This window comes from Aquarana catesbeiana, linkage group LG08, assembly GCF_042186555.1.
Source record: "Aquarana catesbeiana isolate 2022-GZ linkage group LG08, ASM4218655v1, whole genome shotgun sequence".
NCBI lineage: Eukaryota > Metazoa > Chordata > Amphibia > Anura > Ranidae > Aquarana > Aquarana catesbeiana.
Window position 1 is genome coordinate 44,367,224 of NC_133331.1, and position 27,870 is coordinate 44,395,093.

At 42.5% G+C, this 27,870-nt stretch overlaps 1 protein-coding gene across 2 annotated transcripts in view; it reads left to right on the top strand.

Annotated features, from left to right (window-relative positions):
- Positions 1 to 27,870, top strand: part of ENTPD1 (ectonucleoside triphosphate diphosphohydrolase 1) — a 185,141-nt gene that overhangs the window by 135,912 nt on the left and 21,359 nt on the right. For both annotated transcript variants that reach the window (XM_073595762.1, XM_073595761.1), the window contains exons 3-6: positions 748 to 865; positions 7,214 to 7,364; positions 10,402 to 10,561; positions 16,157 to 16,387. In XM_073595762.1, the coding sequence (XP_073451863.1) occupies positions 748 to 865; positions 7,214 to 7,364; positions 10,402 to 10,561; positions 16,157 to 16,387 (660 nt within the window). The remainder of the gene's footprint in view (positions 1 to 747; positions 866 to 7,213; positions 7,365 to 10,401; positions 10,562 to 16,156; positions 16,388 to 27,870) is intronic.

Here is a 27,870-nt window from a genome sequence, read left to right on the forward strand (position 1 = left end):
AAGGGAGAGGGCTGTGCTAGGGATTTGACTGTTCCTGGAGCAATCACATTTTTTAGCGAGTTCAAAGGCCTATTGCAAGTGTATAAATACAATTTACGGAGAGGAAAAACACTCCAAAGTAAGCATTTAATATACTTGATTTTTTGCATAGCTTTCACCTGCATTTTTTTTTTTATGTTGGTGACAGAGTGTCTTCAGGATGGAGACTGGGAGCCAAGGGCCCTGTAATTGTGTTGTTGGACCGTATCCTCTATAGTTACGCCGTGACTTTATAGATGTAACATTAATAACAATGTTAGCTGGAGAATGCCAGGTCATACAACATCCTTCAAGAAAGCTTGGTGCTTGAGAATGGTAACACATAATTAAAATGGCAGAGCCTACTCAATAACATCCCTTATCTGCGCCTGCCGTCTTTATTTTCATTGTGCGCCTCTTCTACAAGAGAGAAGATCATTAGTGTCAGCTTCAGACTGTAACGTACCATTTACCAAGTCTGGGAGAGATTCCAGGGCTAAACATGCTGACAAATGTAGAAGATTATATACACCATTACCCCATTAGACAGCTTTTACTCGTCTCACAGTACCAGCCTATACTTAGCCTATATTAGCCATGTGCGATGGAAGCCCAGGCACTCTGTGGATTTATATAAACAAAGTTAAAGCTGAAGATACTCTATATGGCCAAGCATTTGTGGACCCCTGACCATTATAAGTATCTAATTGTCTGTTATGTCTTCTGTAGTATGGTATTGTGCTAGACGCTGGATCCTCACACACCAGTCTGTACATCTATCGATGGCCAGCGGAGAAGGAAAACGACACAGGTGTTGTTCACCAAGTAGAAGAATGTAAAGTAGAAGGTTAGTGAATCTGGACAATTTGTATTTCTACCACTCTACTGTACCTTTCAAGTGAACCGCTCACATCCTGCTCACAGTGGCCTTGTGTGTTGGCCATGCATCATCTAACTAGATTGACAAGGTTTGCTCGATTTCCTGGCCTAAGTATGATTACGGTGTGTCTTGATATATGCGGGCAGTCTAATGGGGGATTTATAAAGCAGATGTATGGCTTTATTGTGTCCCTACCATTGCTTTAAAAAAAATACTGCACACTTCTAAATCTTAGTGGTATGTTTCGCCAAGGTGCTCAGCGCTCTGCTGGCTTAGGGACTCTGAAACCAACGGCGCATTTTTAAGATGAACTGAGTTTTAAGAAAAAACAACACTAGAGGGTGTGACCCGTTAAAGTCATGTGATCAGCTCTGCTCCAATCACTGTGTATTCTCTGTTGCGTTAAGACTCAAGACCACAACCTGCATTTTTTTGAATGGGCCACAAAATTACCATAAAACTGCACACATTTTTATTCTTCCCTGCCCCTTAGAAACAACAGTATCTAAATGGGAGCAGTTTTATTGTTTGTGTTCATGGTATTTTATTCAATTTTACAATTTCATTATGTCCATTTATGTTTTTGTGGTTTATTATGAAATGGGGAAACTTTTTATAATATCCTATTTATTCATTCTTATTCACGTATACATATGGACACAAGGGGTTTATTTATTAGCGACAAATAGGCTGTTTGCTTTGCAAGGATCTCACCCCCGAAAGTGTATTGAATGTGGTACAATTTCAGTTTGCAAAGGACATACAGTTATGTGCAAGGCGCTGTGAGTATGTCCACAATAAAGCGCAAAATTAATATAGAAAAAAATAAAGCAAAATATGCAGAGAAAGTTCAAAAATTAAATATAAATATAAATGGTGTCTTCAGAGAAGAGTGCTGGTGATTTGAAGTGCTAAATTACATCTAGCAGAAGTGGCAAAGTAACTTTGGTGATTTTGTCTTCAGTGCACTTTCACCCACAGGTGCAGTGGTCCCTTACCCTACTGCTGTAAGGTAAACAGCATAAAAATAGCCAGGGATAATCTGGAATACTGTGTCCTACAAATGATCTCTCTGGGTATATGTCCTCATTGGTTCCAAACTAACTGCAGCCCAATGTTGATGTCCTATATGTTTTCTTTCCTTAGATAATTTATAGCCATAAAACTTCCTCTCAAGACAATATATTGGGCCAGCAAGGGGAGAAGGAGAGACAGGAATCCCCAATAGTGAAATATATCAAAATAAATATTTTATTGTTAAGCAGGATATACTGCGTTACTCACATTAAGGCATTTAAAACAGGATACAAACAAACGAGCAGGGAGCTCGTGATAAAAACGTCACTTCTGGTGTCCATACGATCCTAAGCATGTCGTCACGATCACGTGACTTCATCCGGGAATCATTTTCCCAGATGAAGTCACGTGATCGTGACGACACGCGTAGGAACATACTGACACCAGAAGTGATGTTTTTATCACAAGCTCCCTGCTCGTTTGTTTGTATCCTGTTTTAAATGCCTTAATGTGAGTAACGCAGAATATCCTGCTTAACAATAAAATATTTATTTTGATATACTTCTTTATTGGGGTTTCTTGTCTCTCCTTCTCCCCTTGCTGGCCCAATATATTGTCCTGAGAGTAAGTTTTATGGCTATAAATTATCCAAGGAAAGAAAACATATAGGACATCAACATTGGGCTGCAGTTAGTTTGGAACCAATGAGGACATATATTGGTTTATTTTGTACTATTTTCTTGGGTGGTGTTTGACCCCTGTCGGTGTTTGCTGCAACCATATATTTATTTGTTTACTGCACAGCTCAGGTAGCGGGGAAATACCTATTGTTTTATGTGCAAGGCGAATTAAAAAAAAAAAAAAACAACAATTTTGCTGAGACAGCAAAAACAACAAATGATTGGATGATGGCGGCTAACAAAGCTTTGCCTCTTTCAAAAAATTTCTTGCAAAAAGAAACTTCCCCTGCAAATGAATGGTCTATTTGCCTTTAGTAATTCAACCCCAATCAACCTCATATTTTGTATGTTTTATGTCTGATGAAGAGGGTAGTTTGTTGCTCCCTGAAACAAGATGGATTTTTTTATAGCCAAATTGAGAGTTATTAAAACTTTAGACTGCTCACTTTATGATCTGGCACTTATTTGTGCTGGTTTTGATTTTTCTTGGTGATTGTGTCCCTTCTAAGGTGACCCATTCCTCTATTTGTCCTGGTAATCATTGTCAGGACTGGAAGTGAAGAAAAATTCAAATTGTGTTGTTACTGGAAGAAAAATACAAGGAAAATCTTCCTGTAGACACACTTGTTCTGGTAGCAACTGTGTAAAAAGGCACTCCCCTCATTTTGGAGAGATTATCCTCTATTTCCTGCTGTGTCTATGGGTCATTTTCCCAATGAAGCATGGGGAGGACAGGGGTTTTGACCATACCCTACTCTATCTAGTAGTTGATAATCAATTTGACTGGACTTGTTCTGTAATGTTGAAGATGTTTCGTAGCTTGTCCAAGCCACCTCTTCCATTCTCGGTGACATGGATATATTACTAAATATCTACAACATTACAGAACAATTCCAGTTGATGTTGACTAACGACCACCAGATATACTATGGCCTGGATAAAAAAGAACCTTCACAGACTTTAAACAAAGCTACGAAAGAAAGTTTTGGCTTTAGGAGTGTTTTACCTGTTCAGCCTGTATCAATAGGTGTATCTTTAAGTGAACTGACCATTTAACTAGTGTTAATTCTAAATGTCCATTTTAATATTTTGGAACGTTCCTTGTCTTTAAATAAATCAAGGTCTAGAGAACTGTTGCTGGGCCCTGGAGTCCCGTCATGGAGGAGTTAATGTATCTGTGGCTACCCTTGTTTGTTTGTACATCTTTGTCCCCCACTCATCCATGCTTATGACTAATTTAAACTACAGAAGGAGGATGCACTCTAGTGTGTTGCTAAAATTGGATATCTTGAGTGATTAATATGACTGAAGATCCTATGAAAAGCCTTTTTCTTCTAATTTAGTCCAAAGCTGTGAATATCAGTTGGATAAAACATACGTTTTGGCCATCATCCATCAGTGTTAAATTTGGACTTAAAGGAAAGTACAGCAGATTTCTGAAATGTTTATTTTATTTCTGTCTCCTAGTGCCAGAGCTGTATGTCTGCCAATATTAAGTCTGACAGATATCCAGAAAAAAATAAATTACCAAGTGACCAAAGCATGCGCTGAGAGCTGATTGCTCACAGTCACTGGCCTGAGTTCATCAGTGCATCGGCTTATGTGAAAATTGTGCTCGGCTTATAATTTCTTCGTGGGAAATGAGTGGCATGTCCATTAACAATGGGAAAACACTCTTCGTAAGAAATATTATCATTATGGATCGTTAACTATATCACAATTAATATATTTATAGTAGCGTAGGTAATGATCTAGTTACATTGACATCTCTTACTGCTTCAGATGGGCGGTCTGAAAAGATAATTGAATGTATTTGCGTATTGGTAAAATGTATCCAAAGCCAAAACTTTTCTAGTTTTGGATAAAGTAGAGAAGGGTTGGAACCCCTGTCACTTTTGGGGACATTTACCCTCTTCAATGGTTCTGGTGACCCCTGTTTCATAGTTTTTTTTTTTTTTTTTCAGTAACTTCATTGTCTGAGTATAGATCTATGTTTGCCCCAAGCATAGTTAAAGCCATATACTTTTGACTGTCTCACTACCTCTGCTAGTAGTTTATTCCAATCATCAACTACCCTTTTAGTAAAATACTACTTTCTAAGATTTGTTTTGAACTTTCCTCCAGTTAATTTGAGGTCATGTCCCCGTGTTCTTGATTTTGGTTTCATATTGAAAAGACGGCCCTTCTGAACCTTATTCACCCCCTGATGTATTTAAAGGTTTCAGTCATGTCTCCCCTTTCCCTTCTTTCCTCCAGACTGTACATATTAAGTTCCTGAATTCGCTCTCGATATGTTTTATCCCCCATACCTTTCACCATTTTTGGTACCAGTCTCTGGACTCATTCTACCTTTTAGGTCAATATAATTGCGTAAGTGAGGTCTCCAGGACTGGACACAGTATTCTAAATGAGGTCCCACTAAAGATCTATAAAGGGGAGTCAGAACCTCCTTCCTCCTGCTGGTGATCCCTCTAGTGATTCACCCTAGAATCCTATCTGAAATTAATCATCTGAAATAAGTACCCCCAAATCTCTTTCTTCTGTAGTGGTAGCTAACACAGTACCCCCAATGTTGTACTCTCTCAGGGGATTCATTTTCTCTAGGTGCGTTATTTTACATTTAGAAACATGGAACTGCAATCTCCACTGCTTTGACCAATCATCCAACAATGCCAAATTACGTTCAATGTTACAGACACCTCCATGGATTTCAACCCTTTTACAAACAATTGTTTCATCAGCAAAAAGACATACCTTGCCCAACAATCCTTTAGTTACAGTATATCACTTATATAGAAATGAAATAGAGCAGGACCCAGTACAGAGCCTTGTGGTACACCACTAGTGACTGGTCTCTGTTCTGAGTGAACCCCATTTACAACCACACTCTGGTATCCATTAGCCAACTACATATCCATTAAACCACCCAAGGGTTAGGCCCTAGCTTGTACAACTTTTGTATTAGATCATTATGTGGAACTTTATCAAATGCGTTGTTGAAATCAAGCTAAGCTATGTCCACAGCATCACCCTGGTCCAAAACATTAGTAATACAGTCAAAAAATGTAGATTAGTCTAACATGATCTGCCCTCAGTAAAGCCACCCCGCTACTTTGGGTCCAGCAAGTTGTGTATTTTTAAAGGGGTTGTAAAGGTAAAAGTTTTGCATAGATCCTGATGGTGGTGTAGTAGAACCTGTTTACAGTGGGATGGTACCCCCTGAACCAGTTTCTGGATACTTATAATTGAGACTTATCTCTCTGCAAGACAGTAAGGTCCGTTCTCTTTATTTGCTATCTTTAGAACCTTGACTGTATCCTGAAGAAGCCTAACGGTGAAATGCGTAGATACACAAGGGCTCACTGCGCATTATGTATCAGTATACATGATTTTTAATTTTTCTGTATTGTTCTATTCATGTTGTGTATTTTTCAATAAATAGTGTTTATTCTCATACCTCTTTGTTGTTTCCTATGCCTTTAAAGTCCAACTTAGGTTTACTGTTATAGTACACCTTTTTTTCCTTATTCATTCCCTCAATTTATGGATGTGGCTATGTGAGTGCGTTTCTTTTCTGTTCATTTTTAGTCATACTGTTCTCCTGCAGTCTCTTCCTGTCTACATGCACCCAAGCAACGACTGCATGGCATTTCTTAGGAAGGGTTTCCTGATGGTGACAAACGCAGATCATGATTGTGCCATGTGTGTTGGCATGGCTGTTTGTAGTCTTCTTTTGTTACAACTTAAAGTGTTTGTTACCCTAACAGAAAATAAATAAAAAATGTGATCCTGTTCCTTTAAAGCATGAATAGCAGCACAGTGCTTGTGCTGTGTAATTTGGCCCTTTGCATAACCTAAAATACCTGCTTGATCCTGCCTGGCAATGCCCTCCCCCCGTAAACTGACCACGGTTTATCATGGCTGTTGAGACCTGACATCATGGTTAGGTTACGTGCCTCCGTCATCCGCTGCTATCTGCAGCTCTCCTGTCTCTCCTCTGTCCTCCTCACCCCCCCCCCTCTCCTGCCTGTCAGCTCAGTGTCAGTGCCCGCCCCCTCCCCTCCTGCTACTGAAGTTACATTGAAAGTATCACACCATCCTCTGTGTTTAATAATGCTGTGTGCCCCAGTGCCTGTGCCTTATAAAAGTAAGCCGTTCTTTACCTGATTTCAGAACGCTGCTCATGTGACCGGCCTCCTCTCTCCTCCTCTCCTGCTCCCCATCCCGACTGACATCAGTGGAGGTTTCTCTGCCCCACCCACTGCAGATGTCAGGTCGAGAGAGGAGAGAGGCGGCCGGTCCCGTGAGCGGCGCTCTGAAATCAGGTATAGAACAGCTTATTTTTTTAAGGCACAGGCACTGGGGCACACAGCATTATTAATCATGGAGGATGGTATGACTTATATATATAGTAACAACCACTTTAAGAGCACAACTGAAGACAGAGGAAGAGCCTTGTCATCCAATAACAGGAGGTTTCTGAACAAGGACTTGGCAGGATCACCAGGTATTAATTTAATGAAAACTGCAGATTTACATTAACATGTCAAAGCTTATGAGACTTAATGATTGGACATACATATATTTTTTCATCTGAAGTGTTTTCTTTTTTTGACAGGCAATGGCATATCTAGCTACCATGAAAAGCCGGTGCAGGCTGGCCTCTCTCTGCAGGCATGTATGAACAAAGCACGAGACATCATTCCAGTGAGTAAGCACAAAGAGACTCCCGTGTACTTAGGAGCCACTGCTGGAATGCGGCTACTCAGGTATTATCAATGGCCCCCTAAGCCAGCTCATGAAACAAGTCACTGAAAACTCCGAACTGTGTACATAAACTTTATTTAAATTTTTCTTTATTAAAATATATCCAAAGCAAAACATAATTTTTTTGTTTTGGATAGAGTAGTGGTTTAAACACAAGTCGTTTTTTTTACAGTCTGTGGGTCAATTAAATACCGCATTGATTTTTGCATTAAAATAACTCATGCAGTGTTTATCTCAGAAGCAGGCAATTCACGTGTTTTATTTTGTGGTATTTTGCGCATTTTTAAAACCTTATTTTATTGCAGACCGGACCTCTGGCTGCAGCGGGATGTGAAACATTTAGCAGTGGTATTGCTACTGCTGCCAATTGTGGCAGCTCCTGCTGAGCGGCAACGGCTTAGAGAACCAGGCACCCCCTGGTGTCCTACCAACCAGTGACTCATCCCTCCTCATTCAGCTGTCAGCTGGTGAATGCAAAGCAAGAAGTAGGGACAGTGTTTTGAAAAAAAAAAGGCTTTGGGGGTTCCCCCACAATCCATGCCAGGCCCTTCAGGTCTGGTATGATTTTTTTAGGGGGACCAAAAACCAAAATATAATAACACGTGAGACCCTCCTCCACCAAATTCCATTCCAGAACCTTATCTGACCATGCAGCATGGCAGGTTAGGAGAGAAGGGGGAAGAAGCATGCACCCACCCCCTTGAACTATACCAGGCCACATGCCCTCAACATGGGGGTTATCTTGCCAGGGGGAAAACCCGCTTGAAAAAGCACCTTCTCTCCATGTTGATGTGGACAAAGGCATCTTCCCTACAACCTTAAACTGGTGTTTGTGGGGGTTTGCAGGCGGGGGGGGGGGGTTACCTGAATCCTGAACGCCTTCCTAATAATAAGAGGGCCCCCAGATGCCTCCCCACCCTTATGCTAATGCGTACCTCTACTCATTAAAAAAAAAAAGTATGTACCTAGAAGTAAACACACTTTGACAAGACCTTCAAAAAAAATGAAAATAAAAAATGTCCCCCAATGTACATCCATCTTCAGATATGTCAACCAGTGTTGCAGGTCCACATCAGTCATGATAAATGACACCTGCTGACCCACCAAAAGAAAAAAAAACCCACTGCTGCCATGAGACGTTCCAGTCCTGTTGCTTTCCTTGCACCATTGACATCTCCAGGTCCCCGCTGCTAGAGTAAACAAAGGGGAGGGGGTCATCCGGTTGACAACATTGACCAAATATGGACATGTCCATATTTGGTCAGTGATGTCACCCACGTGACCTCCTCCCCTTTGTTTACTTTAGTGGTAAAGGCCTAGATATGTCATTGAAGTAAGATGTCTGCAGGCACTGTGGCTGGTTAGGGGATCTGCAGCTGGCTTGAGGTCCGGAAGGAGGGGGGCCATGGTCAAACAGTGGGCCACAGCCCGGTGGTTGAGAGCCACTGCCCTAGATACAGCTTGGGGAATTCATAAAGGGTGCTGTAGGCAAATGTTGGTGCAGGTGACAGATTGATGTACCTGTTGGGAAAAGAAAGGGTTCGGTTAATGACATATTTACTGGCCTCTTCCCCGCTCTCCATCCTGACACATCCCCACAGCAGCCGGCGGCAGAAGGGGAAAGCCGGAAGCACTGCAGGAAAAGGGGGAGGGGGCTTCTGCAGGAGAGCATATGGGGGACAGCAGGACCTGGATAGAAGGGGAGGCGGGGGTGGCATGTAGAAAAACCAATCCCCTCCATTTACCTCCTGCACCTGCTTTCAGCTGCAGAAGGTTAATGGTGGGGATTAGTTTCTCTACATGCTGCACCCCCTATCTAGGTGTATAGGGGGGCTGAATGGCCCCTGAAGCATGGGGCTGGGTCGCAATTGTGACCCCTGTAGTTACGCTACTGGTTGGGGATGCTGGCTGACATCATCACCCAAATATGGCCGTGTTTGGGCACTTATGTCAGCCAGCATAGCCAGCCCTTTGTTTACTTTCAGCTGTCAGTCAGGGAATCTCACATCCGGCAGCTGAATGTAGCCAGGAAAGAATCATCGGTTGCTAGGCAGCCAGCAGACACCGGAAGCCTAGCAACTACAAGCCCTGTGTGGGTAGCTGCCACATTAATGACAGCTTAGTAGCACATATGCCCAACTCTGGCACTGGCCTCTCTCTGTAAGCCAACACAGTGTTAGACCTAATTTTTGCGTGATTGTTTTTTTTAACCTATCGCAACAGTAGCGACAGGTTCTAAAAGTTGTGGTAGTAAGAACTACCTGACTCTGGTGCACATGTCAGTAGGTACAGAACCTGGTGAAAAACTTTTATTAATAAGATGCAGGCCATGTTAAAGGGGTCATACCACCAGAAAAGTGTGGTTCTCACATAATTAAATTGCCCCCAGTGAGGATACTTGGTGTTTTTTTCAAATGCCTTGGCTTTTGTATCCAATATGTGTTTGGAACAAAACCATACTTTGGATTTGAATACTTCAACTGGCACTTCAGTTTTTAGATTAGAAAACTATCTTCACATCCTGAGGTTTTTGTGCTAGTCCCTTAGTGCATGGAAGTAGCCGTTTATCACCCAGATGCCCATTAGGGACACTATCAACAAAGCGTAAATACATTTCAAGTACTAAAGTATGACTTACTTAGGGTTCTGGTGCAATCCATTCCATTCCATCACTACTCCTAAGGTTTTTATTGCTGTCTGTGTTACACCCTCTATTGGTCATGTTTACGTTCATCACCAAAAGTGAAAGAAATACCAAATTTTGGGTTATCACCAGAACAGGAACAGAGGGGCAATTTTCTCATTGGGACACTAGTTCTGGTGACAACCAGGGATTTCCTCACACTTCCTGTTTTAGCTTTCGGACAGAGGGCAAAAAAAACAAACTGATAAGGGTTCCATTTTCCAAAATGGGAAAAAAAAGTTTAGCTTTTAGTTCTGTTAGCTGGCTGACATAAAATTAATCTTTATTGTAAATGGTTGCAGCACTGTTGTGAATAGTCATGTATAGTTTACTTCTCATATTTTCTTTTCCTTTAGGCTTTCAAACCCCAGTGTGGCAGATGAGGTCCTGGTGTCTGTAGAAAATACATTGCGATCATACTCCTTTGATTTTCAAGGTGCCAGAATAATTACAGGACAAGAAGAAGGGGCCTATGGCTGGATCACAATAAACTATCTGCTGGGAAACTTCATACATGTTAGTACACCCTCCGCGCTGTCCTCCGGTCAGAGCGCACGCTTTATGTGTTGTCCTATGTTGTTGGCAATCCAAAAATTTTAGAGCGGCAGCAATTTTCTGCTCTGTGGTTGTAAATATAGGATTGTGTACTGTAATCAGTGTTACAAAAATAAAATGGGTGGTAGTTATCAAAGTGTCTGAGGTGCGAACTGTCCCAGACAGTCTGTATTTTCCAAGGCAACCAATCCAAATACAACTTACATCCGTCAACTGTCATTTCTAGAGGCGCCTTTTTTTTTTTTTTTTGATAAGTCAGGCCAATTGTGTCTTTTTTCTTTGCAATGTCTGTGTGTTCTATTTTGTAAAATTGGACTGAAATGGTACATGTATTATAGTATTTTTTATTTTAAATCAACGTCCTTTGGGATATTTAATTGCCTACTTTCCTTTTTGCTTTTTTTAATCTGTAAAAATATTATCTTTTAAAATATTCAGGGCCATGCCTAAAATTCAGGAATTGGTATTTCATACATTATGTTACCATTTGAATACCAGCCAATAATACCAGGCCATTTTTCAGTTTTCAGCACTGTGATACTTTGACTTATCAATACTCTGTCTTGCAACATTATACCCAAATTCATGTTTATAATTTTTTTGAGACAGATAGAGCTTTCTTTTGATGGTATTTATTAACCAATGAGTTTTTACCAATGAGTGGGGAAAATAATTATTTGATCCCCTGCAGATTTTGTAAGTTTACCCACTTACAAAGAAATGAAGGGTCTATTTTTTATCATAGGTGTATTTGTAGCCTATTCCAGCCTTGTGCAGGTCTACACTCTTGTCCCTGATGTCCTTTGACAGCTCTTTTGTCTTGCCCATGATGGTGGATTTGAATGGAAGAAAGAGATTCTGTGGACAGGTGTCTTTTATACATGTAGCGGTCTCCCCGACTTCCAAGGGCCTAATGGTGACCCCCAGAGCCAGGGAGAACGGACATTCCTGCTCAGGGAGCAGGTTATTAGGCATAGTGGGTGTGGTTCAAGGTGGAAAGATTGGGCGCCAGTCACTTTTTGGAAAAATGAACAAAAGAGAGTTTTATTTCTCTTAACAGGAAGGTTGGGGAGAGAGGGTTTAGGGCACAGGACACCCTTAGGCAAATGCAATAGCAATTAAGGCAAACTCCGCAGACAAAAATAGAACTAGGCAGACAGCAATGCAGAAAGAGGGCCTTTAAGCTGAATGCACCAATCTGTATTTTGTAGCAACTGCTGTCTCATATGGCAACAACTTCTTGCACAATATTCTACTGTAGATTTTCCAGTTTAAGTAACATTAACCCCCTGTAGATCCTTAAGCTCAGCTCGCCGTCTCTCACTAGACTTCTTGGAATCTCAGCCAACTGCTGGGTTCCCCGCGCTTCTCCCACATCTAACCCCTGTACTTTATCTTCAAGCTTTACTTACAGCTACCCACCGTACTCCTTCAAGCTTTACTCACAGCTACCTGATGTATTCCTGGATGAGTCTCCACTGAAGCTTTCCCACTACTTCATTGTCCCCGGCTAGTGAATCGTCTGCTCTGGTACTCCTTTAGATCTTCATCTCTTCAAACTTGCCTGCGGTAACAGGAGTGGTCATCTCTTTGTGACAACTGCTTCTCCTTTACCTCCGACAATGATCAGGCTCCCCTCATGCCGAGCCTCTAACACATGCGTTTCCACCCCAGGCTTTGGGCTTAACCTTGGCTGCTCCTCCTTTGCGGAACCCTGAACTGCTGGATAGGCCTTAAGTGTACCTAGCAGCCAGCCTCCTGGATAGGCCTCAGTCTTCAGGCCCAGCAACCAGGAGCTTCTCAACACCCACACAGACCATAGCCTTGGGCGGGAAGAACCTCTATCACCTGACACCTCCCAAATAAATAGCCTATCCCAGCTTACACAGCGGTCAAAGAAACTCCTACTGATTGGCTGAGAAAACCTAGTTACCCATTACCTGAATTTATGGTAATCCATCATTAAAATGCCAAAAGCAACAGTGCCACCTATTGACAGAAGAGAAAGACTACCCCAAACTCAGACTTAGGACGGGAGTCAGTGGATCAACCTACCAATTAGCCAGGCTAGTTACCACCTAGCACAACTTGATTTATAATTAGCCCTGTTTAGGACCAGGGTGCTACATACACATAACGAGTTGTCGTTAGGAGCAACTTCTTAAATTGACAGGACTAATCTGTGTACCACATGAGCACATACTGTAGCCAGAACAAAGAAATGGGAGGAATATCTCCCTCCTATACAAGGTGTAGGGCTTTAAAGGATATGAAATTTTCACTAAGGTGAGCACAGAAACGAGATTGATTTTAAAATATAATTTTTATTGTACATACATCAATAAAAACATAGTAAAAACAAGTAGATGTGTGAATAACATATGGCACAATGCCAGTTATAATACTTTTTCCCAGTACAGATCTGGAGATATTCTTGGGCATAGGTAACCCAACGCGTTTTGTAGAGCTATATCTCTGCTTTTTCAGGGAAACTCAATATGCATCATTTTGTAATAGCAAACATCACAACCAATAGAAACATCAGATGAATATTGTGCTCACCAGTTTCATCAAATTCTAGCTGCATGTGATCTCTGTTAAAACTTTAAAGAGGTTGCAAACCCCATGGTTTTTTCACCGTCATGCATTCTATGCATTAAGGTGAAAAACCTTCTGTGTATCATGTGTTTTTTCTGGATTTTTGGTTGATCATTTCAATCATTTAAAATACACCTTTGATAAAAATTATAGACCCTTCATTTCTCTGTAAGTGGGCAAACTTAAAAAATCTGCAGGGGATCAAATAATTATTTTCCCCACTGTATATATTGGCAAGAAGACCAACATTTGGGAAACACACCCCTGAAATTACCCTTTTTTGAAAAGTTGACAACTAAAGTCTTTTTTTTTTTTTGTTGCCACAACTTTTTGGCAATGAAGAAACGTACTTGTATTGAGGGGATTTAAACGTGGAGCTTGGTAATGGTGCACTAGATACATCAAAATAGTATTAATGCCTCAAAATGTTTAGCTTAATACATTTTGCATAATAAAATAAACATTCACCAGTAAGGGTCGGTTCACACTAGGACGACTTGTCAGGCGACTTAGCCGCCTGACAAGTAGCGTCCCGTTCTGTACAATGGAACCGTTCTAATCGGAGCGACGCAAGTCGCTCTGACTTAGAAAAAGGTTCCTGTACTACTTTGGGGGCTACTTGAGGCGACTTGCATAGACTTCTATATAGAAGTCGTTTTGCAAGTCGCCGCCCCTGTCGTGTCCAGGTCACCTGAGGCAGTCGCGCTGCAAGTCGCGCTGCCTCAGTGTGAACCGGGACTAATTTTGTTTGTTAACATTCTTACCCCAGCATGTGCAGTTTACAACTTTTAATGCTGCTGGCCCCTGCTTTCTTAGGCCCCTTTACAATGGGGTGGACTCCGGAATGTGCATCCGCCTGATCTCTCCGCTGATCCCTGCTAAGCAGCCGGGTGACAGGTCCGTGTCTGCTCCGCTATGCAATACCTAAGTGTCATGAACGCACGCCCATGGCAGCTAGCTAACCCTGGCATGGACCTTGACTTGGGTAGGAGGGAATAACGGGGGCTTACTTTGGGCAATAAAGACTGGCCATGATACACTTTTCACAGCCCGCACTACCTCTGGCCACCACTAGAGGGAGACTCCACTCCACTCTAGCTGGCTGATCACACACAGACAGTTACGAATCTTACATACAATCTGGTGCACTCTAAGCCCCCATACACTATTAGATTTTCTGCAGAATTTTGTCTTCAGATTTACCAAAACCATGTAGCGCAAGGGCCTGCCTGATTGCTTACAAATTGAAACTCTTAAGGTTTGAACTCATATTATATGGTTTTGGTAAATCTGAAGACAAAAATCTGCAGAAAATCTAATAGTGTGTATGGGGTCTAAGAGTTGGGGTGCAGTCTAGCAATTAGCACACATTTACACGATTCCTCCAGTTACCCTATGAGCTAGAACTCCTGTGCTGATCACTCTTCCTACTGTCCACACACACCTACACACAGATACACAACAAATGGTAGCTTGCCACCACCTAGCAGTTTGTCCGCTGACTGGTAGACAGCCATACACATATAAATCTCCTTCTAGTTTACAATCTGCATGCAATCTGCCAATACACAGTACAATTGCATACAGATTGGCAATGAACGTAGACTGAACACATAGACACTAAAATGCAACAAGCTCTCTAGGGAAATGAGTCCTAGCTTAGTAGACAGAAGCCGCTTGTTCATTTTATAATTTAATATCCCAAAAGTGGGCAATGTATAAAATATATACAAAGAAAACGAGTTACAAAAAATACAAAAAAGGCAAAAAGATATACACAGTTGGCTGTTCGCTTTGAAAATAAAAAGGGTTAAAAACAGAAATACATTTTACCAAGGTTTATCCTGTGATAGGAGCATGTCAGGACGCCCGTGATCCACCAGTCAGACTCGCTGTGTTTGAATCACGCCATCCATATCCCACGCTCCTCCTTTTGCGGTTCAGAAAGGTGACAAATCTATGTCTACATGGATGGGATCATTTTATTGGCATCTAGGTGACAATTCTAGCTAGGAGGCTTGCGGTGTTAATTTTGGGCGACTTAAATATTTTCTTTGATGCAATTAACACTGTTACTGGAGATTTTAATCTCTAAAATAATCTCTAAAAACTAAAATACGACTAAATCGAAAACAATTAAGATAACTAAGACCCCTTTCACACTGAGGTGGTTTTCAGGCATTTTAGAAATAGCGCCTGTAAAGCACCTGAAGAGTGCCCCCCATTAATTTCAGTGTGACTTTTCACACTGGGGCGGTGCACTTGTGGGACATTAGGATAAGTCCTGCAAGCAGCATCTTTGGGGCGGTTTGGGAGCGCTGTATTTAGCATTTCTAAAACGCCCTGCCCATTGAAATGAATGGGCAGCACTTTCAAAGCGCCTGAAAAGCGCTTCGGAAGAGCTGCAACATGGGCGCTTTTAACCCCTTCTTTGGTGTTAAAAGAGCCCCGATAGCGCCGAAAAGCGGCGCTTTAGCGCTAACGCGGCCATGGCCATAGTGTGAAAGGGGTCTAAAATACGACTAAAACTGGAACGCCATTTTAGTCAAAAGACTATTACTAAAACTAAATTGAAATTTGTCATCAAAATTAACACTGGAAGCTTGCTCTGTCCTTTTCAAATGCTAATTGAAGAACATATGTCTATAACTGATCACTGATTAAGGGAATACCATATCTTTGATACCACAGAATTAAACTATATCTACAATTACACTACAGATCATGTCACCTCTCAGCTATTGGCAAAGTTATTCTACTATTACATTTCTGTTACACTAAGCCAGTTTGTTCGCTTGGAAAAGTGAGAGGGGAGGAGGAGGGAAGAACATGGGAGTCTAAAGTTTAGCTCTACCATGTTAGTACTGATATGAGACTTTAGCTATTGGGTTACATATACTTTGAAGGAACCAAGGTCCTATGTTAAGATTTCTAACGTTCTTCCTCTTCTTACTCCAGAGTTCACCTTGGTTCAACCTTATGCCAAATTCCAAAGAAGGGACTTCGGGAGCTTTGGACCTCGGAGGGGCCTCTACACAGATCACGTTTGTCTCCGATGACAATATTGAGTCGCAGGATAACTCGATACGCTTCCGCTTGTATGGGAAATCTTATAACGTCTATACACACAGCTTCCTGTGCTATGGGAAAGACCAGGCTCTCCGTCTACAGCTGGCCAACAGTATGACGGTACACCACAAACCATAAATAAGAAACCGCAATTTGTATAGAGAAACCAGATAATGGGCCCTACTTATCAAACAAACTTTGTAGTAAATGTGTTGTTTGTAGCAAGTAATAACCTGATTTTTCGGGTTCATGCATAGGCACACAGATTTATGAATCAATCCATGTGCTTTACAAATGTGCATTGTGCTCCACTGACTTTGGGAGTCTGTAAGACCCCTTTCACACTGGGGCATTTTTCAGGCGATTAGCTTTAAAAAAAGCGCCTGTAAAGCGCCTGAAAGAAGCCTCATCTACAATCCCAATGTGAAAGCCAGAGTGCTTTCACACTGAGGCATTGCGCTGGCTGGGCGTCAAAAAAAGTCCTGCAAGCAGCTTCTTTGCAGCGCTTTAAGAGCGGTGAATACACCGCTCCTAAAGCGCCCCTTCCCATTAAAATCCATGGGAAGCACCTGCAAAACGCCTGCAGAGCACCTGCAAAGCACTTTTGGCAGCTGCGCTTTGTGGGTGCTTTTAACCCTTTATTCAGCCACTAGTGGGAGTTAAAAGCGCCCCGCTAGTGCTCGAAAAAGTGCTTCAGAATGGCAAAGATGGTTTTATTGCAAATTATGTGAGCAGACTGCGGTTCCTCTTTAAGCTCATGAAAATAATGGTTCTTTATGCAGCAGTAACTCCAACTACTGGACAGTTCTTCTAGCAATGCAGCTAGTATACAAGCCTTCTCTTAGAAAATTCAACACCTAGGCTATCCTGAGACCCCAAGTCTCCAACCCAATACCAACTGAAGGGGTGAAACCATATAGGAAGCCTGACTGTCCCTAATATGCAAAGTGGTTGGAGAGAAGCTTCAAAAAGGCAAAGATGTTTTTATTACAAATTATGTGAGACTGCAGTTGCTCTTTAAGCTTTGACAAAAAAACTGATTGGTTTCTTTGCAGAGCTTCACCAGATTTTGCACTCTCCAGGTTTTAGTAAATCAACACCATTGCGTACTTTCCCAATGTTTATCTACTCCAGTCCGGTCACGTGATCCCGCAGCTCTGACTCCCCTGTGGTAATGGAGTGGCTGCTGCAGGGGAGAACAGGGAGCGCCAACAATGGCGGGACATGGGAGCCTATGGGTGTCGTCATTGCTCCAGGAATTCACAGTCATTGTCGAGCGTTCCCTTATATAGGGGAGCCAAAGCTGCTGAATCACGAAACCGGACCAGATTAAAAAAAAAGGTAAGTACGTAGATCTTTTTTTATAAAGGGTAGGCAGGATAGATAGAAGTAGAGGCAAGCTAGAATTAGCCTTTACTATCACACATTATGTACTGCAGGCTTAATACTTCAGCCTGCAATTTTTTTGAATGGGCCACAAAATGAAGGCTGGAGTATTGAGTAATATTGCGGAGTAATGGAGAGTAGATAGGGACGCCAGCTCTCCATTATAAATCACCCCCTAAATATCCTTATCATGGAGTGGTTGCTTTGTGAATTGAACCGTAAGCAGCAGATTATAGAAGGTAGATTAGAATGTTAAAGCGGAGTTCCACCCTGAAATTTTATATTTTATAATCAGACTCCTCTGAACCTATAAAAAAAGATTTGGAGGAAAAAAAATTTTTTATACTTACCAGAATCGCCCTGTTGCTATGTAGTCCTCTTAATCTGCCACTTCCTGGTCCGCGGAACTCTTTGTCACTTCCTCCCTCGCCTGTGCTCCTGGGAAATAATGTGTCATCATTTCCCCGGAGTCTGTGGGCAGTACTGTGATCAAAAATCGTGTTATTTCCTGACAGGAAATGACACGATTTAGGGAGGATCACAGCACGAGATGTGTTTATCTATGTTGCCATAACAAAGGGGCGGGACCTTCCTCCGTGGCCGCCCGTTGTTATGGCAACTTTAGAAACAATCGGCGCTATGGCCGCCGGTGAATCGCGCATGCGCTAGATTGAGAGGTGCATGCTGGTTACCCAGCATGCACCTTTCCAAAGCTTATCCAGGAGATATCAATTGGGCTTCACATGTCCACAATCATGATGGCAACGGCCACAACAGGAGGGAGAAAATTGTAAGTAATAAATGTATATTTTAGAAAGCTCCATAATTTAGCATGTATAATTGTTTTTTAATTAAAAAAATGAATAATGGTCGGATCAATAAAAAAAAAAATATTTGGCTGGAACTCCGCTTTAATTATACAATTTTCCCTAAAGGATGTAGAGACATTAGAATCCAGAGCAGTAAAAGTCAGCGTATTCTGAAATGCTTCACATTTTTGGATATGCAGAGTTACAAACTGTCTCCTTTTTAGATTTGCTATAACCTGGCAGATTTGTGTTGCTTATTACCGGTAAGAAAACAGCCCCTGGGGCCCTGAGAACTGCTGCTTATAGGCTTAAACCTTTTCACCCCTTCAATAATTTGGTGCAATTATCTGTTCATCATCTACTAAGTATGTTGTGTTCCACAATGCCGAGAAAAACATACCCTCTGGAGAAAGAGACCTGATTTATACTTTTTCCTAAAGTGAAACTCAATTTTTTCTCAAGAAATAATATGTCACACATTTGGACTATACAACCTGAAAATGTATTGGCAAATGTTCTCATTATTATACATATTTGAGTGGGGTTTCACTGCAGGGGCTGGCCTCTCAACGTACATCCCACATGCTAAACAATTTCATCAAAAGAACAAAGGCCAAGCACTGCTCCAGGTATTGAATACATTTAGGGCCTGTGTCCACTGGTTTTTGTTTGTTCAGACGGGTTTTGCATTCCCATACAATTCCCATACAAGCCTATGGGATTACAAAACCTCTTGAAGCAGGAAAATACATGTATTAGGGGTGAAGTCAGGTGATGGCCTCCACTAGATCTAAGGTAAGGTGACCAGATTTTTAAAATGAAATCCGGAAACATTTTTTTTTTTTACTAGTAATGGCAGCAATCGACGACTCTTTGCCCGTCTCCACCGCCGCCGCCCGCCTCACAGCCTGTCAAGTCTAAAGCCCCATGCACACTATCAGATTTTCTGCTGATTTTTTCCTTCAGATTTACCAAAACCATATGAGGTCAAACCTTAGGAGTTTCAATTTGTATGCAATCAGGCAGGCCCTTGCACTAAATGGTTTTTGTAAATCTGAAGACAAAAATCAGCAGAAAGTCTGATAGTGCGTATGGGGCTTTACTCTTCGGGCCCGGCTACTACTGGGTGGGGAGTGGAGGAAGATCACTCCACCAGGGAAGGCAAGGAGATAAGCAGGCAGGCGGCTGGCCGGGACTTGAGCCAAGGCAGAAGAACATGCGAGTGGAGCTGAATGGGCATGCACCCAAAACTGAAGAAATAGTCCCTCCGCTCCGACCAGCACATGATCATCAGAAAGGGGCACAGATAATGGAAAAAAATAAACCCCCATAAGCTAGTAGGAGCGGCAGAGGAGGGGGGGTGCAATTCAGATTTTTTCTTTTTATTCTGCACGGGCTGTCTTTGAAATTGCTCCAGCCCCTGTTCAAATCCAATCCGGGGACAAAACTGGGGACAGACTTGGTCCGGGGACAGTGTCCTCAATCCGGGGACTGTCCCCAGAAACCGGGGATGTCTGGTCACCCTAATCTAAGGGATGTCTCCTGGGAGGGTTAACCTCAGGGACCAATCCTCAGGTTAGCTGATACAGGAATCATGTGATTGCTAAGTCACTTTCACTTTCTTCATTGTAAACCTAACAGTCATTTGACCGCTGATTTACGGCTGGTACTAGAGGAAGCCCAACATAGGACTAATGTGTTCTCTGTTATGGGCTTCCAGGCACCATCTTGGAAAAGCAAAATTTCAATGGCCATTTTGTGGAAAGATATGCTAAAAAATTCCACATCACAGAGGGACCCTGGAATGGGAAAGTCTAGGAAGGGACAGGAAACCATATGGTAGAGACAGTCAGGCTTCCTATATGGTTTCACCCTTTCAGTTGGTATTGGGTTAGAGACTTGGGGTCTCAGGATAGCCTAGGTGTTGAATTTTCTAAGAGAAGGCTTGTCTACCAGCTGCATTACTAGAAGAACTGTCCAGTAGTTAGATTTACTGCTGCATAAAAAACCATTATTTTCATGAGCTTAAAGAGGAACTGCAGTCTGCTTACATAATTTGCAATAAAAACATCTTTGCCATTCTAAAGCTTCCCTCCAACCACATTGCATATTATTTTATATATACTGTGATTCTGTACATGCCAGTTGCCAAATATGCTGCAGAAATCTCTCTCCACTGAGTCTGGCTGCATCCATTTTAACTGTGGGCTGATGAAGCTGCTGCCTGTTCACTTCCTGGATTTACACAGACACACAGAGGCACACCTCCAGCTCTGCAGCTCTCATTGGCCTTCTTATGACTCATCCCCCCTCCCTTCCTGGCAAACTTTCACAAGAGTGAGAGAGAGAGCTCTGAATGATGTCACAAGCCTAGGCCAATGACCAGACAAGAAACAGGAAGTGGGATGTATAAGGTATTTACTGGCAGAAAACAAAATGTGTTACTATCCAAAGTTAAAACAACAAGGGCAGAAGATTTAATAGATGGAAAGATGAAAAAATGACTGAGGGTCCGATTTAAGGAAGGCATGCTTCACATGCTCCCTATGTAAGAAGTGAACCTCTTATTCTGAACTTCTGTCTGATGTTACATTTATATTACTGTTTCAAAAGTGTAATTGAAGTACCTGGAACTGTATTTTAGAGATAAAAGCTACCTCAAAGGAACAGTTGTGTTCCCTTCTTCCCTTGATAGCACTGCTACTAAGAAGCTACCTGTTACATGCAGGTTAGAAGAAGGTCAACTGTACCTGTCTATGAATTCTGAATGACCTCAGAAGCACCTCAAATTTATATCCAGCTAATGCCATTAACATAAGGCCAAAGCTTGTTGGCGCAGGCCCTAATTAGGCTGGGCAAGTAGCTTCCCCTTGCCAAAAGGGTGATGGGGTGAGGGAGACTTACCTATCCTAATGAAGTTATTAAGCCCCTAGATTAGCAGTATTCAATCTCTGCTCTTAACTTTTATAATATTGAGATGTGGCGTGCTAAAGTGTATCTATAGCTAAAACTTTTTATTTTATTTTAGATAGAATGGGGAAAGGTCAGAACCCCTGCTAGGTTTTACTGTTATCAGGGGACACTTTTACAAAGATATTCCCTCATTTTCTGTCCTGAGGAGAACGTTTTTACCAGAAATGGAATGAAGGACTCTCTGGGTAAAACCTGAAAGGAGTTATGGTCCACGCTATCCAAAAGGAAAAAGAAATTGTCAGTGGATACAATTTTCGGTTCTATCCAGGCATACTGGTTCTGGTAGCGAGACTATCAGTGCAGACAAGAGAAAATAAATAAACTGTCTTCAGTGTCAAAACTGTCACTGTTGCTAACTGTAAAGCATACCCCAACACAAAGCGTAACTAAACCACTAAACCCTCCAATGCTTTAGAGTAGAGGATGGCACCATCTTAGCCTCTTTTTAGATTTGCAGTTTCTATGCTCCAAAACATGTGATCAGATATAACGCCAGCCAATGGAGAACTTGAAAATTTGATTGAGAGCTGGGAGAATGAAAGATTAATGCTCTAGGCAGGTGAGTTGTTGGTAACACTCTCCTCAGGGTGGAAGCAGCAGGTGCAGGCTCAGCATGTAGTAATGAAGAAGGAGAATCTGGACAGCCGCACTCCGATACAAACGCCTTTATTATGTAAAATAACAAAAGTTCATACAGCATCAGGGTACAGGATAAAATTACTGATGCGTTTCACACTCTAGTGCTTAATCATAGCTACAATGCTATGATTAAGCACTATTGAGAGTGTGAAACGCATCAGTTATTTCATCCAATACCCTGCTGCTGTATGAACTTTTGTTATTTTACACAATAAAGGCGTTTGTATCGGAGTGCGGCTGTCCAGAGTCTCCTTCTTCATTTGATTGAGAGCTGACCTAAGTACATTGGCAACTGAAAAAATAGGAAGAGATAGTCCAACCGCCACACGCCTCACCTTGTCCGAGTGGTTAGCCTCAGCTCCATTCATCTAGACCACTCCAACATGTTTCGCCTCGCCCATGATTTAGCCCCAAGGGTGGGCCAAAACATGTTGGAGTTGTGGTCTGGATGAATTGGGCTGAGGCTGCTTTTACCTGCTAACCACTTGGGCCGGCTGAGGTGTGCGGCAGTCGGGCTATCTCTTCCTATTTTTGCAGTATGCTCAGCATGCACCCTCACTAGTCAGTGGCATCCAACTCATCGGACCTTGACAGCCTGAGTAGGGACCCTTAAGCATTTATCTTGGGTCACACTGGAAACTGTGGCAGTTATCGCCAGAGACATGCCTTAAATGTACATGTTTTGGGAAACTGTTAAATCCATGGGTTTAGTACTTCTTCAACCTTCTATCTACCTAACCATAGCAGTTAACCTAACTCCTACAATGGCACTTTAACTCTTAGCCCCCTGTAAGACTTAGTCCTGATCCTAACCCCCTAGTACAACCCTCAAATGTAATCCTTAACAAATGATCTCCCCACAACACTTATGCTAAAGTCTAACCATCCAAAAGTCTAACCCTCTAGACCCTAACCCATATAGCAATAACTCTTGGTGGAGCTGCTGGTTTAAAGCGGGCTGTTACCGTCACCTTCGTTACCTTAATTTCACCAGAACCGGGTCTAGGGTCCCCTTGAGTTTAGTACCAGACAATGTAGGCATCGGACACTTGAGTATCTTTTCCAATGCTTTAATAAACGTAACTGAAGGAAGTAGCAGGAAAGAGGTAGAAGAAGTGTTGCAGGGAAGTTCAAATACCTTTTCTTAGTGTAGTATTAGGAATTAGAATCTTGTAGGTGAATATGCTCTCTTTAAACGTGTTGAATCTTTGCCCGCCTGGATAGGTCTCTCTCACTAACCTAGCAGCCAGTACACAGCACGAACAAAAGTCACTGCCACAGACTTGATTGAAATAGAAACCCGTACGATCCTCTGCCACAGGATGTAATGGTTTATGATGGATAGCAAACACAGCACTAGAACCTTTAAGCCGACCCGGCAGTACTATGCGGTAGTATTACTTTAGGATGCGTCCTCCAACTGAGTCACCAGGCCCCTCTCCAGACCAGCACTCTGCATGATCCTTCCATGACGGGTCCTCCCCTGGGATCTTCTCAGTTGTCCAGCTTCTTCCCGTAGGACAGACAGCCCAGGACCATTCCCTTGCCGCTGTGGTAGGCCCCAGACAGGCTTCTGGGCCCACCCACACGCTGCAGCAACATGGGCCTCCCGGTCGGAGGACCACGAGGTAGTATTCCTAGCACATACCTGTCGGCCAGGAGGGCCAGCAGGTGGAATGAAAACGAACCCCAAAACATAGCGTCTGACCCATAAATACCCTCTCCCAGAATGCAACCCAGAGGACCACCTCCACCGAGTTATCTCCGGGACAGAGGAGCATCCATACGCTTCAACGTGTTGCCTTTCTATCACTGACCCATGGCGACAACGACACCCACAGGCACAGTGCGAAACTACACACAACTCAGCCAAACTGGAACAGAGGCAAATCTGACTATGTATGAACAGATAACCCACTAAATTTACCTATAAGCAGTAGATTGAAAATCTACCAGCGCTACACCCGTCTAGACCCTAAAGCCTGGTACACACCAGAAGTTTTTTGTTTTTTTTCAACCCAGCGGGCTGAACGAAAAAAAAACTGAAGAGCTCAGTAGGAGACCCTGTTAGTATATTGACCCCCTCCCGCTGAGCAATTGTGTCCTGAGGATGGCTCCCCTGCAAGAACACACTGGTACGTGCTCTCAGCCATTGGCTGAAAGCGCTGATCGGATGCCGATCAGCTGACCTTTTGTGGTCATGCCCCTTCGCCAAACGTCGGACCTGCTGCTGTACACACGGGCCAAATGTTGGCCAGTTTCTATTGAACCGGCCGATACCGTCTAATATTCAGCCCATGTGCATGGAGCTTAACCTTCACCCTGACATTTAAAGGTGTAGTTCACCTTTCCATAAAAATAAACTGCCTATACACAGGAGGGAGGTCTGTAGATAAGAACAAACTGTGCAGCTTTGACCAATGTTGAATAATGCCTTTCCTACAGGTTCAGGACATTTACATACCGTACCTCATGAAGATTAACTGAAAAACTTTTATGACATGCTAAGACATGCCTAGCTGTGACTGTTTACCCCCACCATCACAGGATTGAGCTCTTTCTCTGATTCAAACCCCTTCACATGCGCTTTTTCTCTTCTGATGCTGTAGCTCTGAGTTCAGCATTTGTGAGCTCGTTCCTGTGAAGATAGAGGTGAACAGTAACAGCTAGGCATCCTAGGAATTTTCCAGTCAGGCTTTATGAGGTACGTAAATGACCTACACCTGCAGGGAAGGCTTTATTCCACTTTAGTCAGAGTTGTACAGTTTTTATCTACAGATGCCCCTTATCTGCATAGGCAGGTTTTTAGTAAATATAACTAACCCTTTAAAGCATATTTCCACATTTGCAGGCACATTGGGATAATACCTACTTTATATTAGTTACATGTCCCAACATAGCATAACTTTAAAAAAAAAAAAAATATATTATATATATATATTGCAGCTTACCTTTTTGGATGCTCTTTTCAGGAATTTCCAGGAAGGAGAAATTCTACTTAGTACTCTTTGTTATGAGGGATCGGTTGTAAAGTTGTGTTTACCATAGCTAACCCCGTCTGTACTGTGCAAGCAGATATGTTCTCATCAGTTGTACTAGATTTCTACACAGTCTGTCCTAAACAAAGGTTTAGAAACTGGGCTTCTCCATTGTACTAGTGTAAATGGGTACTGGATTAACCACTTAAGGACCGGAAGGATTTACCCCCTTAATGACCAGACCATTTTTGGCGTTTCAGCACTGCGTTACTTTAGCTGACAATTGCGCAGTCATGCGATGTTTTACCCAAACAAAACTGACGTCCTTTTTTTCCCACAAATAGCTCTTTCTTTTTGATGGTATTTGATCACCTCTGTGGTTTTTATTTTTTGCGCTATAAACAAAAAAATGCAGACAGTTTCGAAAAATAAGCAATATTTTTTACTTTTTGCTTCAATAAATATCAAAAAAATAAATACATTTCTTCATCAATTTAGGCCGATATGTATTCTTCTACATATTTTTGGTAAAAAAAAATACCAATAAGCGTATATTGACTGGTTTGCGCAAAAGTTATAGCATCTGCAAAAGAGGTGTAGCAATAACTGTCGGCGGATCTGCTGGTTTAAGCAGGTCTGTTACCTTCACTCTCCTTCCCTCTGTTTCACCGGCACCGGGTCTAGGGTTCCGTTGAGTTTACCTCTGGACGAAACACGCACCAAGACTGGAGTACGTTTTCAATGCTTTATTAAACACTTGACTTAGGAAATAGCAGGAAAGAGGCTGAAAGGAAACTACAGAAGAAACTCAAACATCTTCTTGTAGGTTTCTTTTGACAAATGTCCTGGTGGAATTCAGATATTGTATGGAATGCGCTCCCCTCGTGGGACACACCCCTTGCTCGTCTGGATAGGCCTCTCCCACCAGCCCAGCAGCCAGCACGTAGCACGAATCAAAGTCTCTGCCACAAACTTGCTTGGGGGACAAAACCCGTACGATCCTCTGCCACAGGATGTATCAGATTTTCTGTAATGAATGTCAGTCACAGTGCCTGAACCTTTAAGCCAACCCGGCAACACTATGCTGTATAGTTACTTTCGGATACGTCCTCCAACCGAGTCACCAGGCCCCTCTATAGACCAGCACGCTGCGTGATCCCTCCAAGACAGGTCCTCCCCTGGGATCTCCTCGGTTGTCCAGCTTCGTCACACAGGACCGACGGCTCTGGACCATTCCTCGGCCGCGGTGGTAGGCCCCAGACAAACCTCTGGACCCACCCCTGCGCCGTAGTATCGTGGGCTTCCGGGACGGAGGACCACGAGGTAGCTCCTTAATGCATACCTGTCGGCCAGGAGGGCCAGCAGGTGGCTGTAAAACGAACCCCAAAATATGGCGTCTGTCCCATAAATACCCTCGCCCAGAATGCAACTCGGAGGACCACCTCCACCGAGTTGTTTCCGGGACAGAAGAGCATCCATACGCTTCAACACGTTGCCTTTCCAACACTAACCAGTGATAACAGCGACACCCACTGGTCAGCATGGAAACACACACAACGTCAGCCAAGCTGGAACAGAGGCAAACTTAACCTTCCTAAGGAACAATTTACTAAATTAACCTAACATGCGGTAGATTGCAAATCTACCAGCGCTACAGAGGGGATAGATTTATGGCATTTTTATTATTCATTTTTTTTGTTTTACTAGTTATGGTGGTGATCAGCGATTTTTAGTGGGACTGCGTCATTGCAGCGGACAGATCGGACACTTTTGACACTTTTTTGGGACCAGTGACATTTATACAGCGATCAGTGCTATAAAAATGCACTGATTACTGTATAAATAATACTGGCAGGGAAGGGGTTAACACTAAGGGCGATCAAGGGGAAGGGCACAGGTCGCCTAGAAGTTGCCTTAAAAGTAGTACAGGAACCTTCTGAAGTCGGAGCGACTTCAGTAGTGTACATTAAGACGGCTCTCATTGACTATAATGTAATTCCCAAACGACTTGGGGCGACTTGAGGGCTGGCAAGTCGGATCCCAAGTCGCGGCAGTGTGAACCGACACAAAGTGTTTCTAACTGTGGGGGGAGGGGACTGACAGAGTACAGAGAGACCACTGTTCCTAATTACAGACGATCACTTTGTACTTCCCTGTCAGAACAGGGATCTGTTTGTTTACATTTGTGGAGCGATAGTGGGTGGCCGGCGGACATCTCAACCACCAGCTCCCCTGCCGTGCAGCAGGCGCACGTGCCTGCTATAGCTGTTAAAGGAACCAACGTACAGCTGCAGCAATTCGAGCAAACCTCCCGCCGTATAATGACGGCGGCAGCAGTTATGCCAATCCCTACCTTTTCAATTGATAAAGATCAAACTAAACTAGTTGAGAAAGCGTCGCCTATGGAGATTTTTAAGTACCATAGTTCGACATGTTAGGTATCTATTTACTCTGCGTAATATCATGTTTCACATTATACAAAAACATTGGGCTAACTTTACTGTTTTTTTGGGGGGTTTTTTCAAAAAAAGTGTATTTTTTCCAAAAAAAATGAAAAGACCGCTGAGCAAATACAGTTTGACATAAAATATTGCAACGACCGCCATTTTATTCTCTAGGGTCTCTGCTAAAATTATATATATATATATATATATATATATATATATATATATATATATATATATATATATATATATGTAATGTCTGGGAGTTCAAGGTTTTTTTCTAGCAAAAAATACAAATTTAAACAAAAAGTTCCAGAAAAGGCCTGGTCTTAATGTGGTTAAGCCAATCCCTAGCTTTCAATTGGTAAAGATCA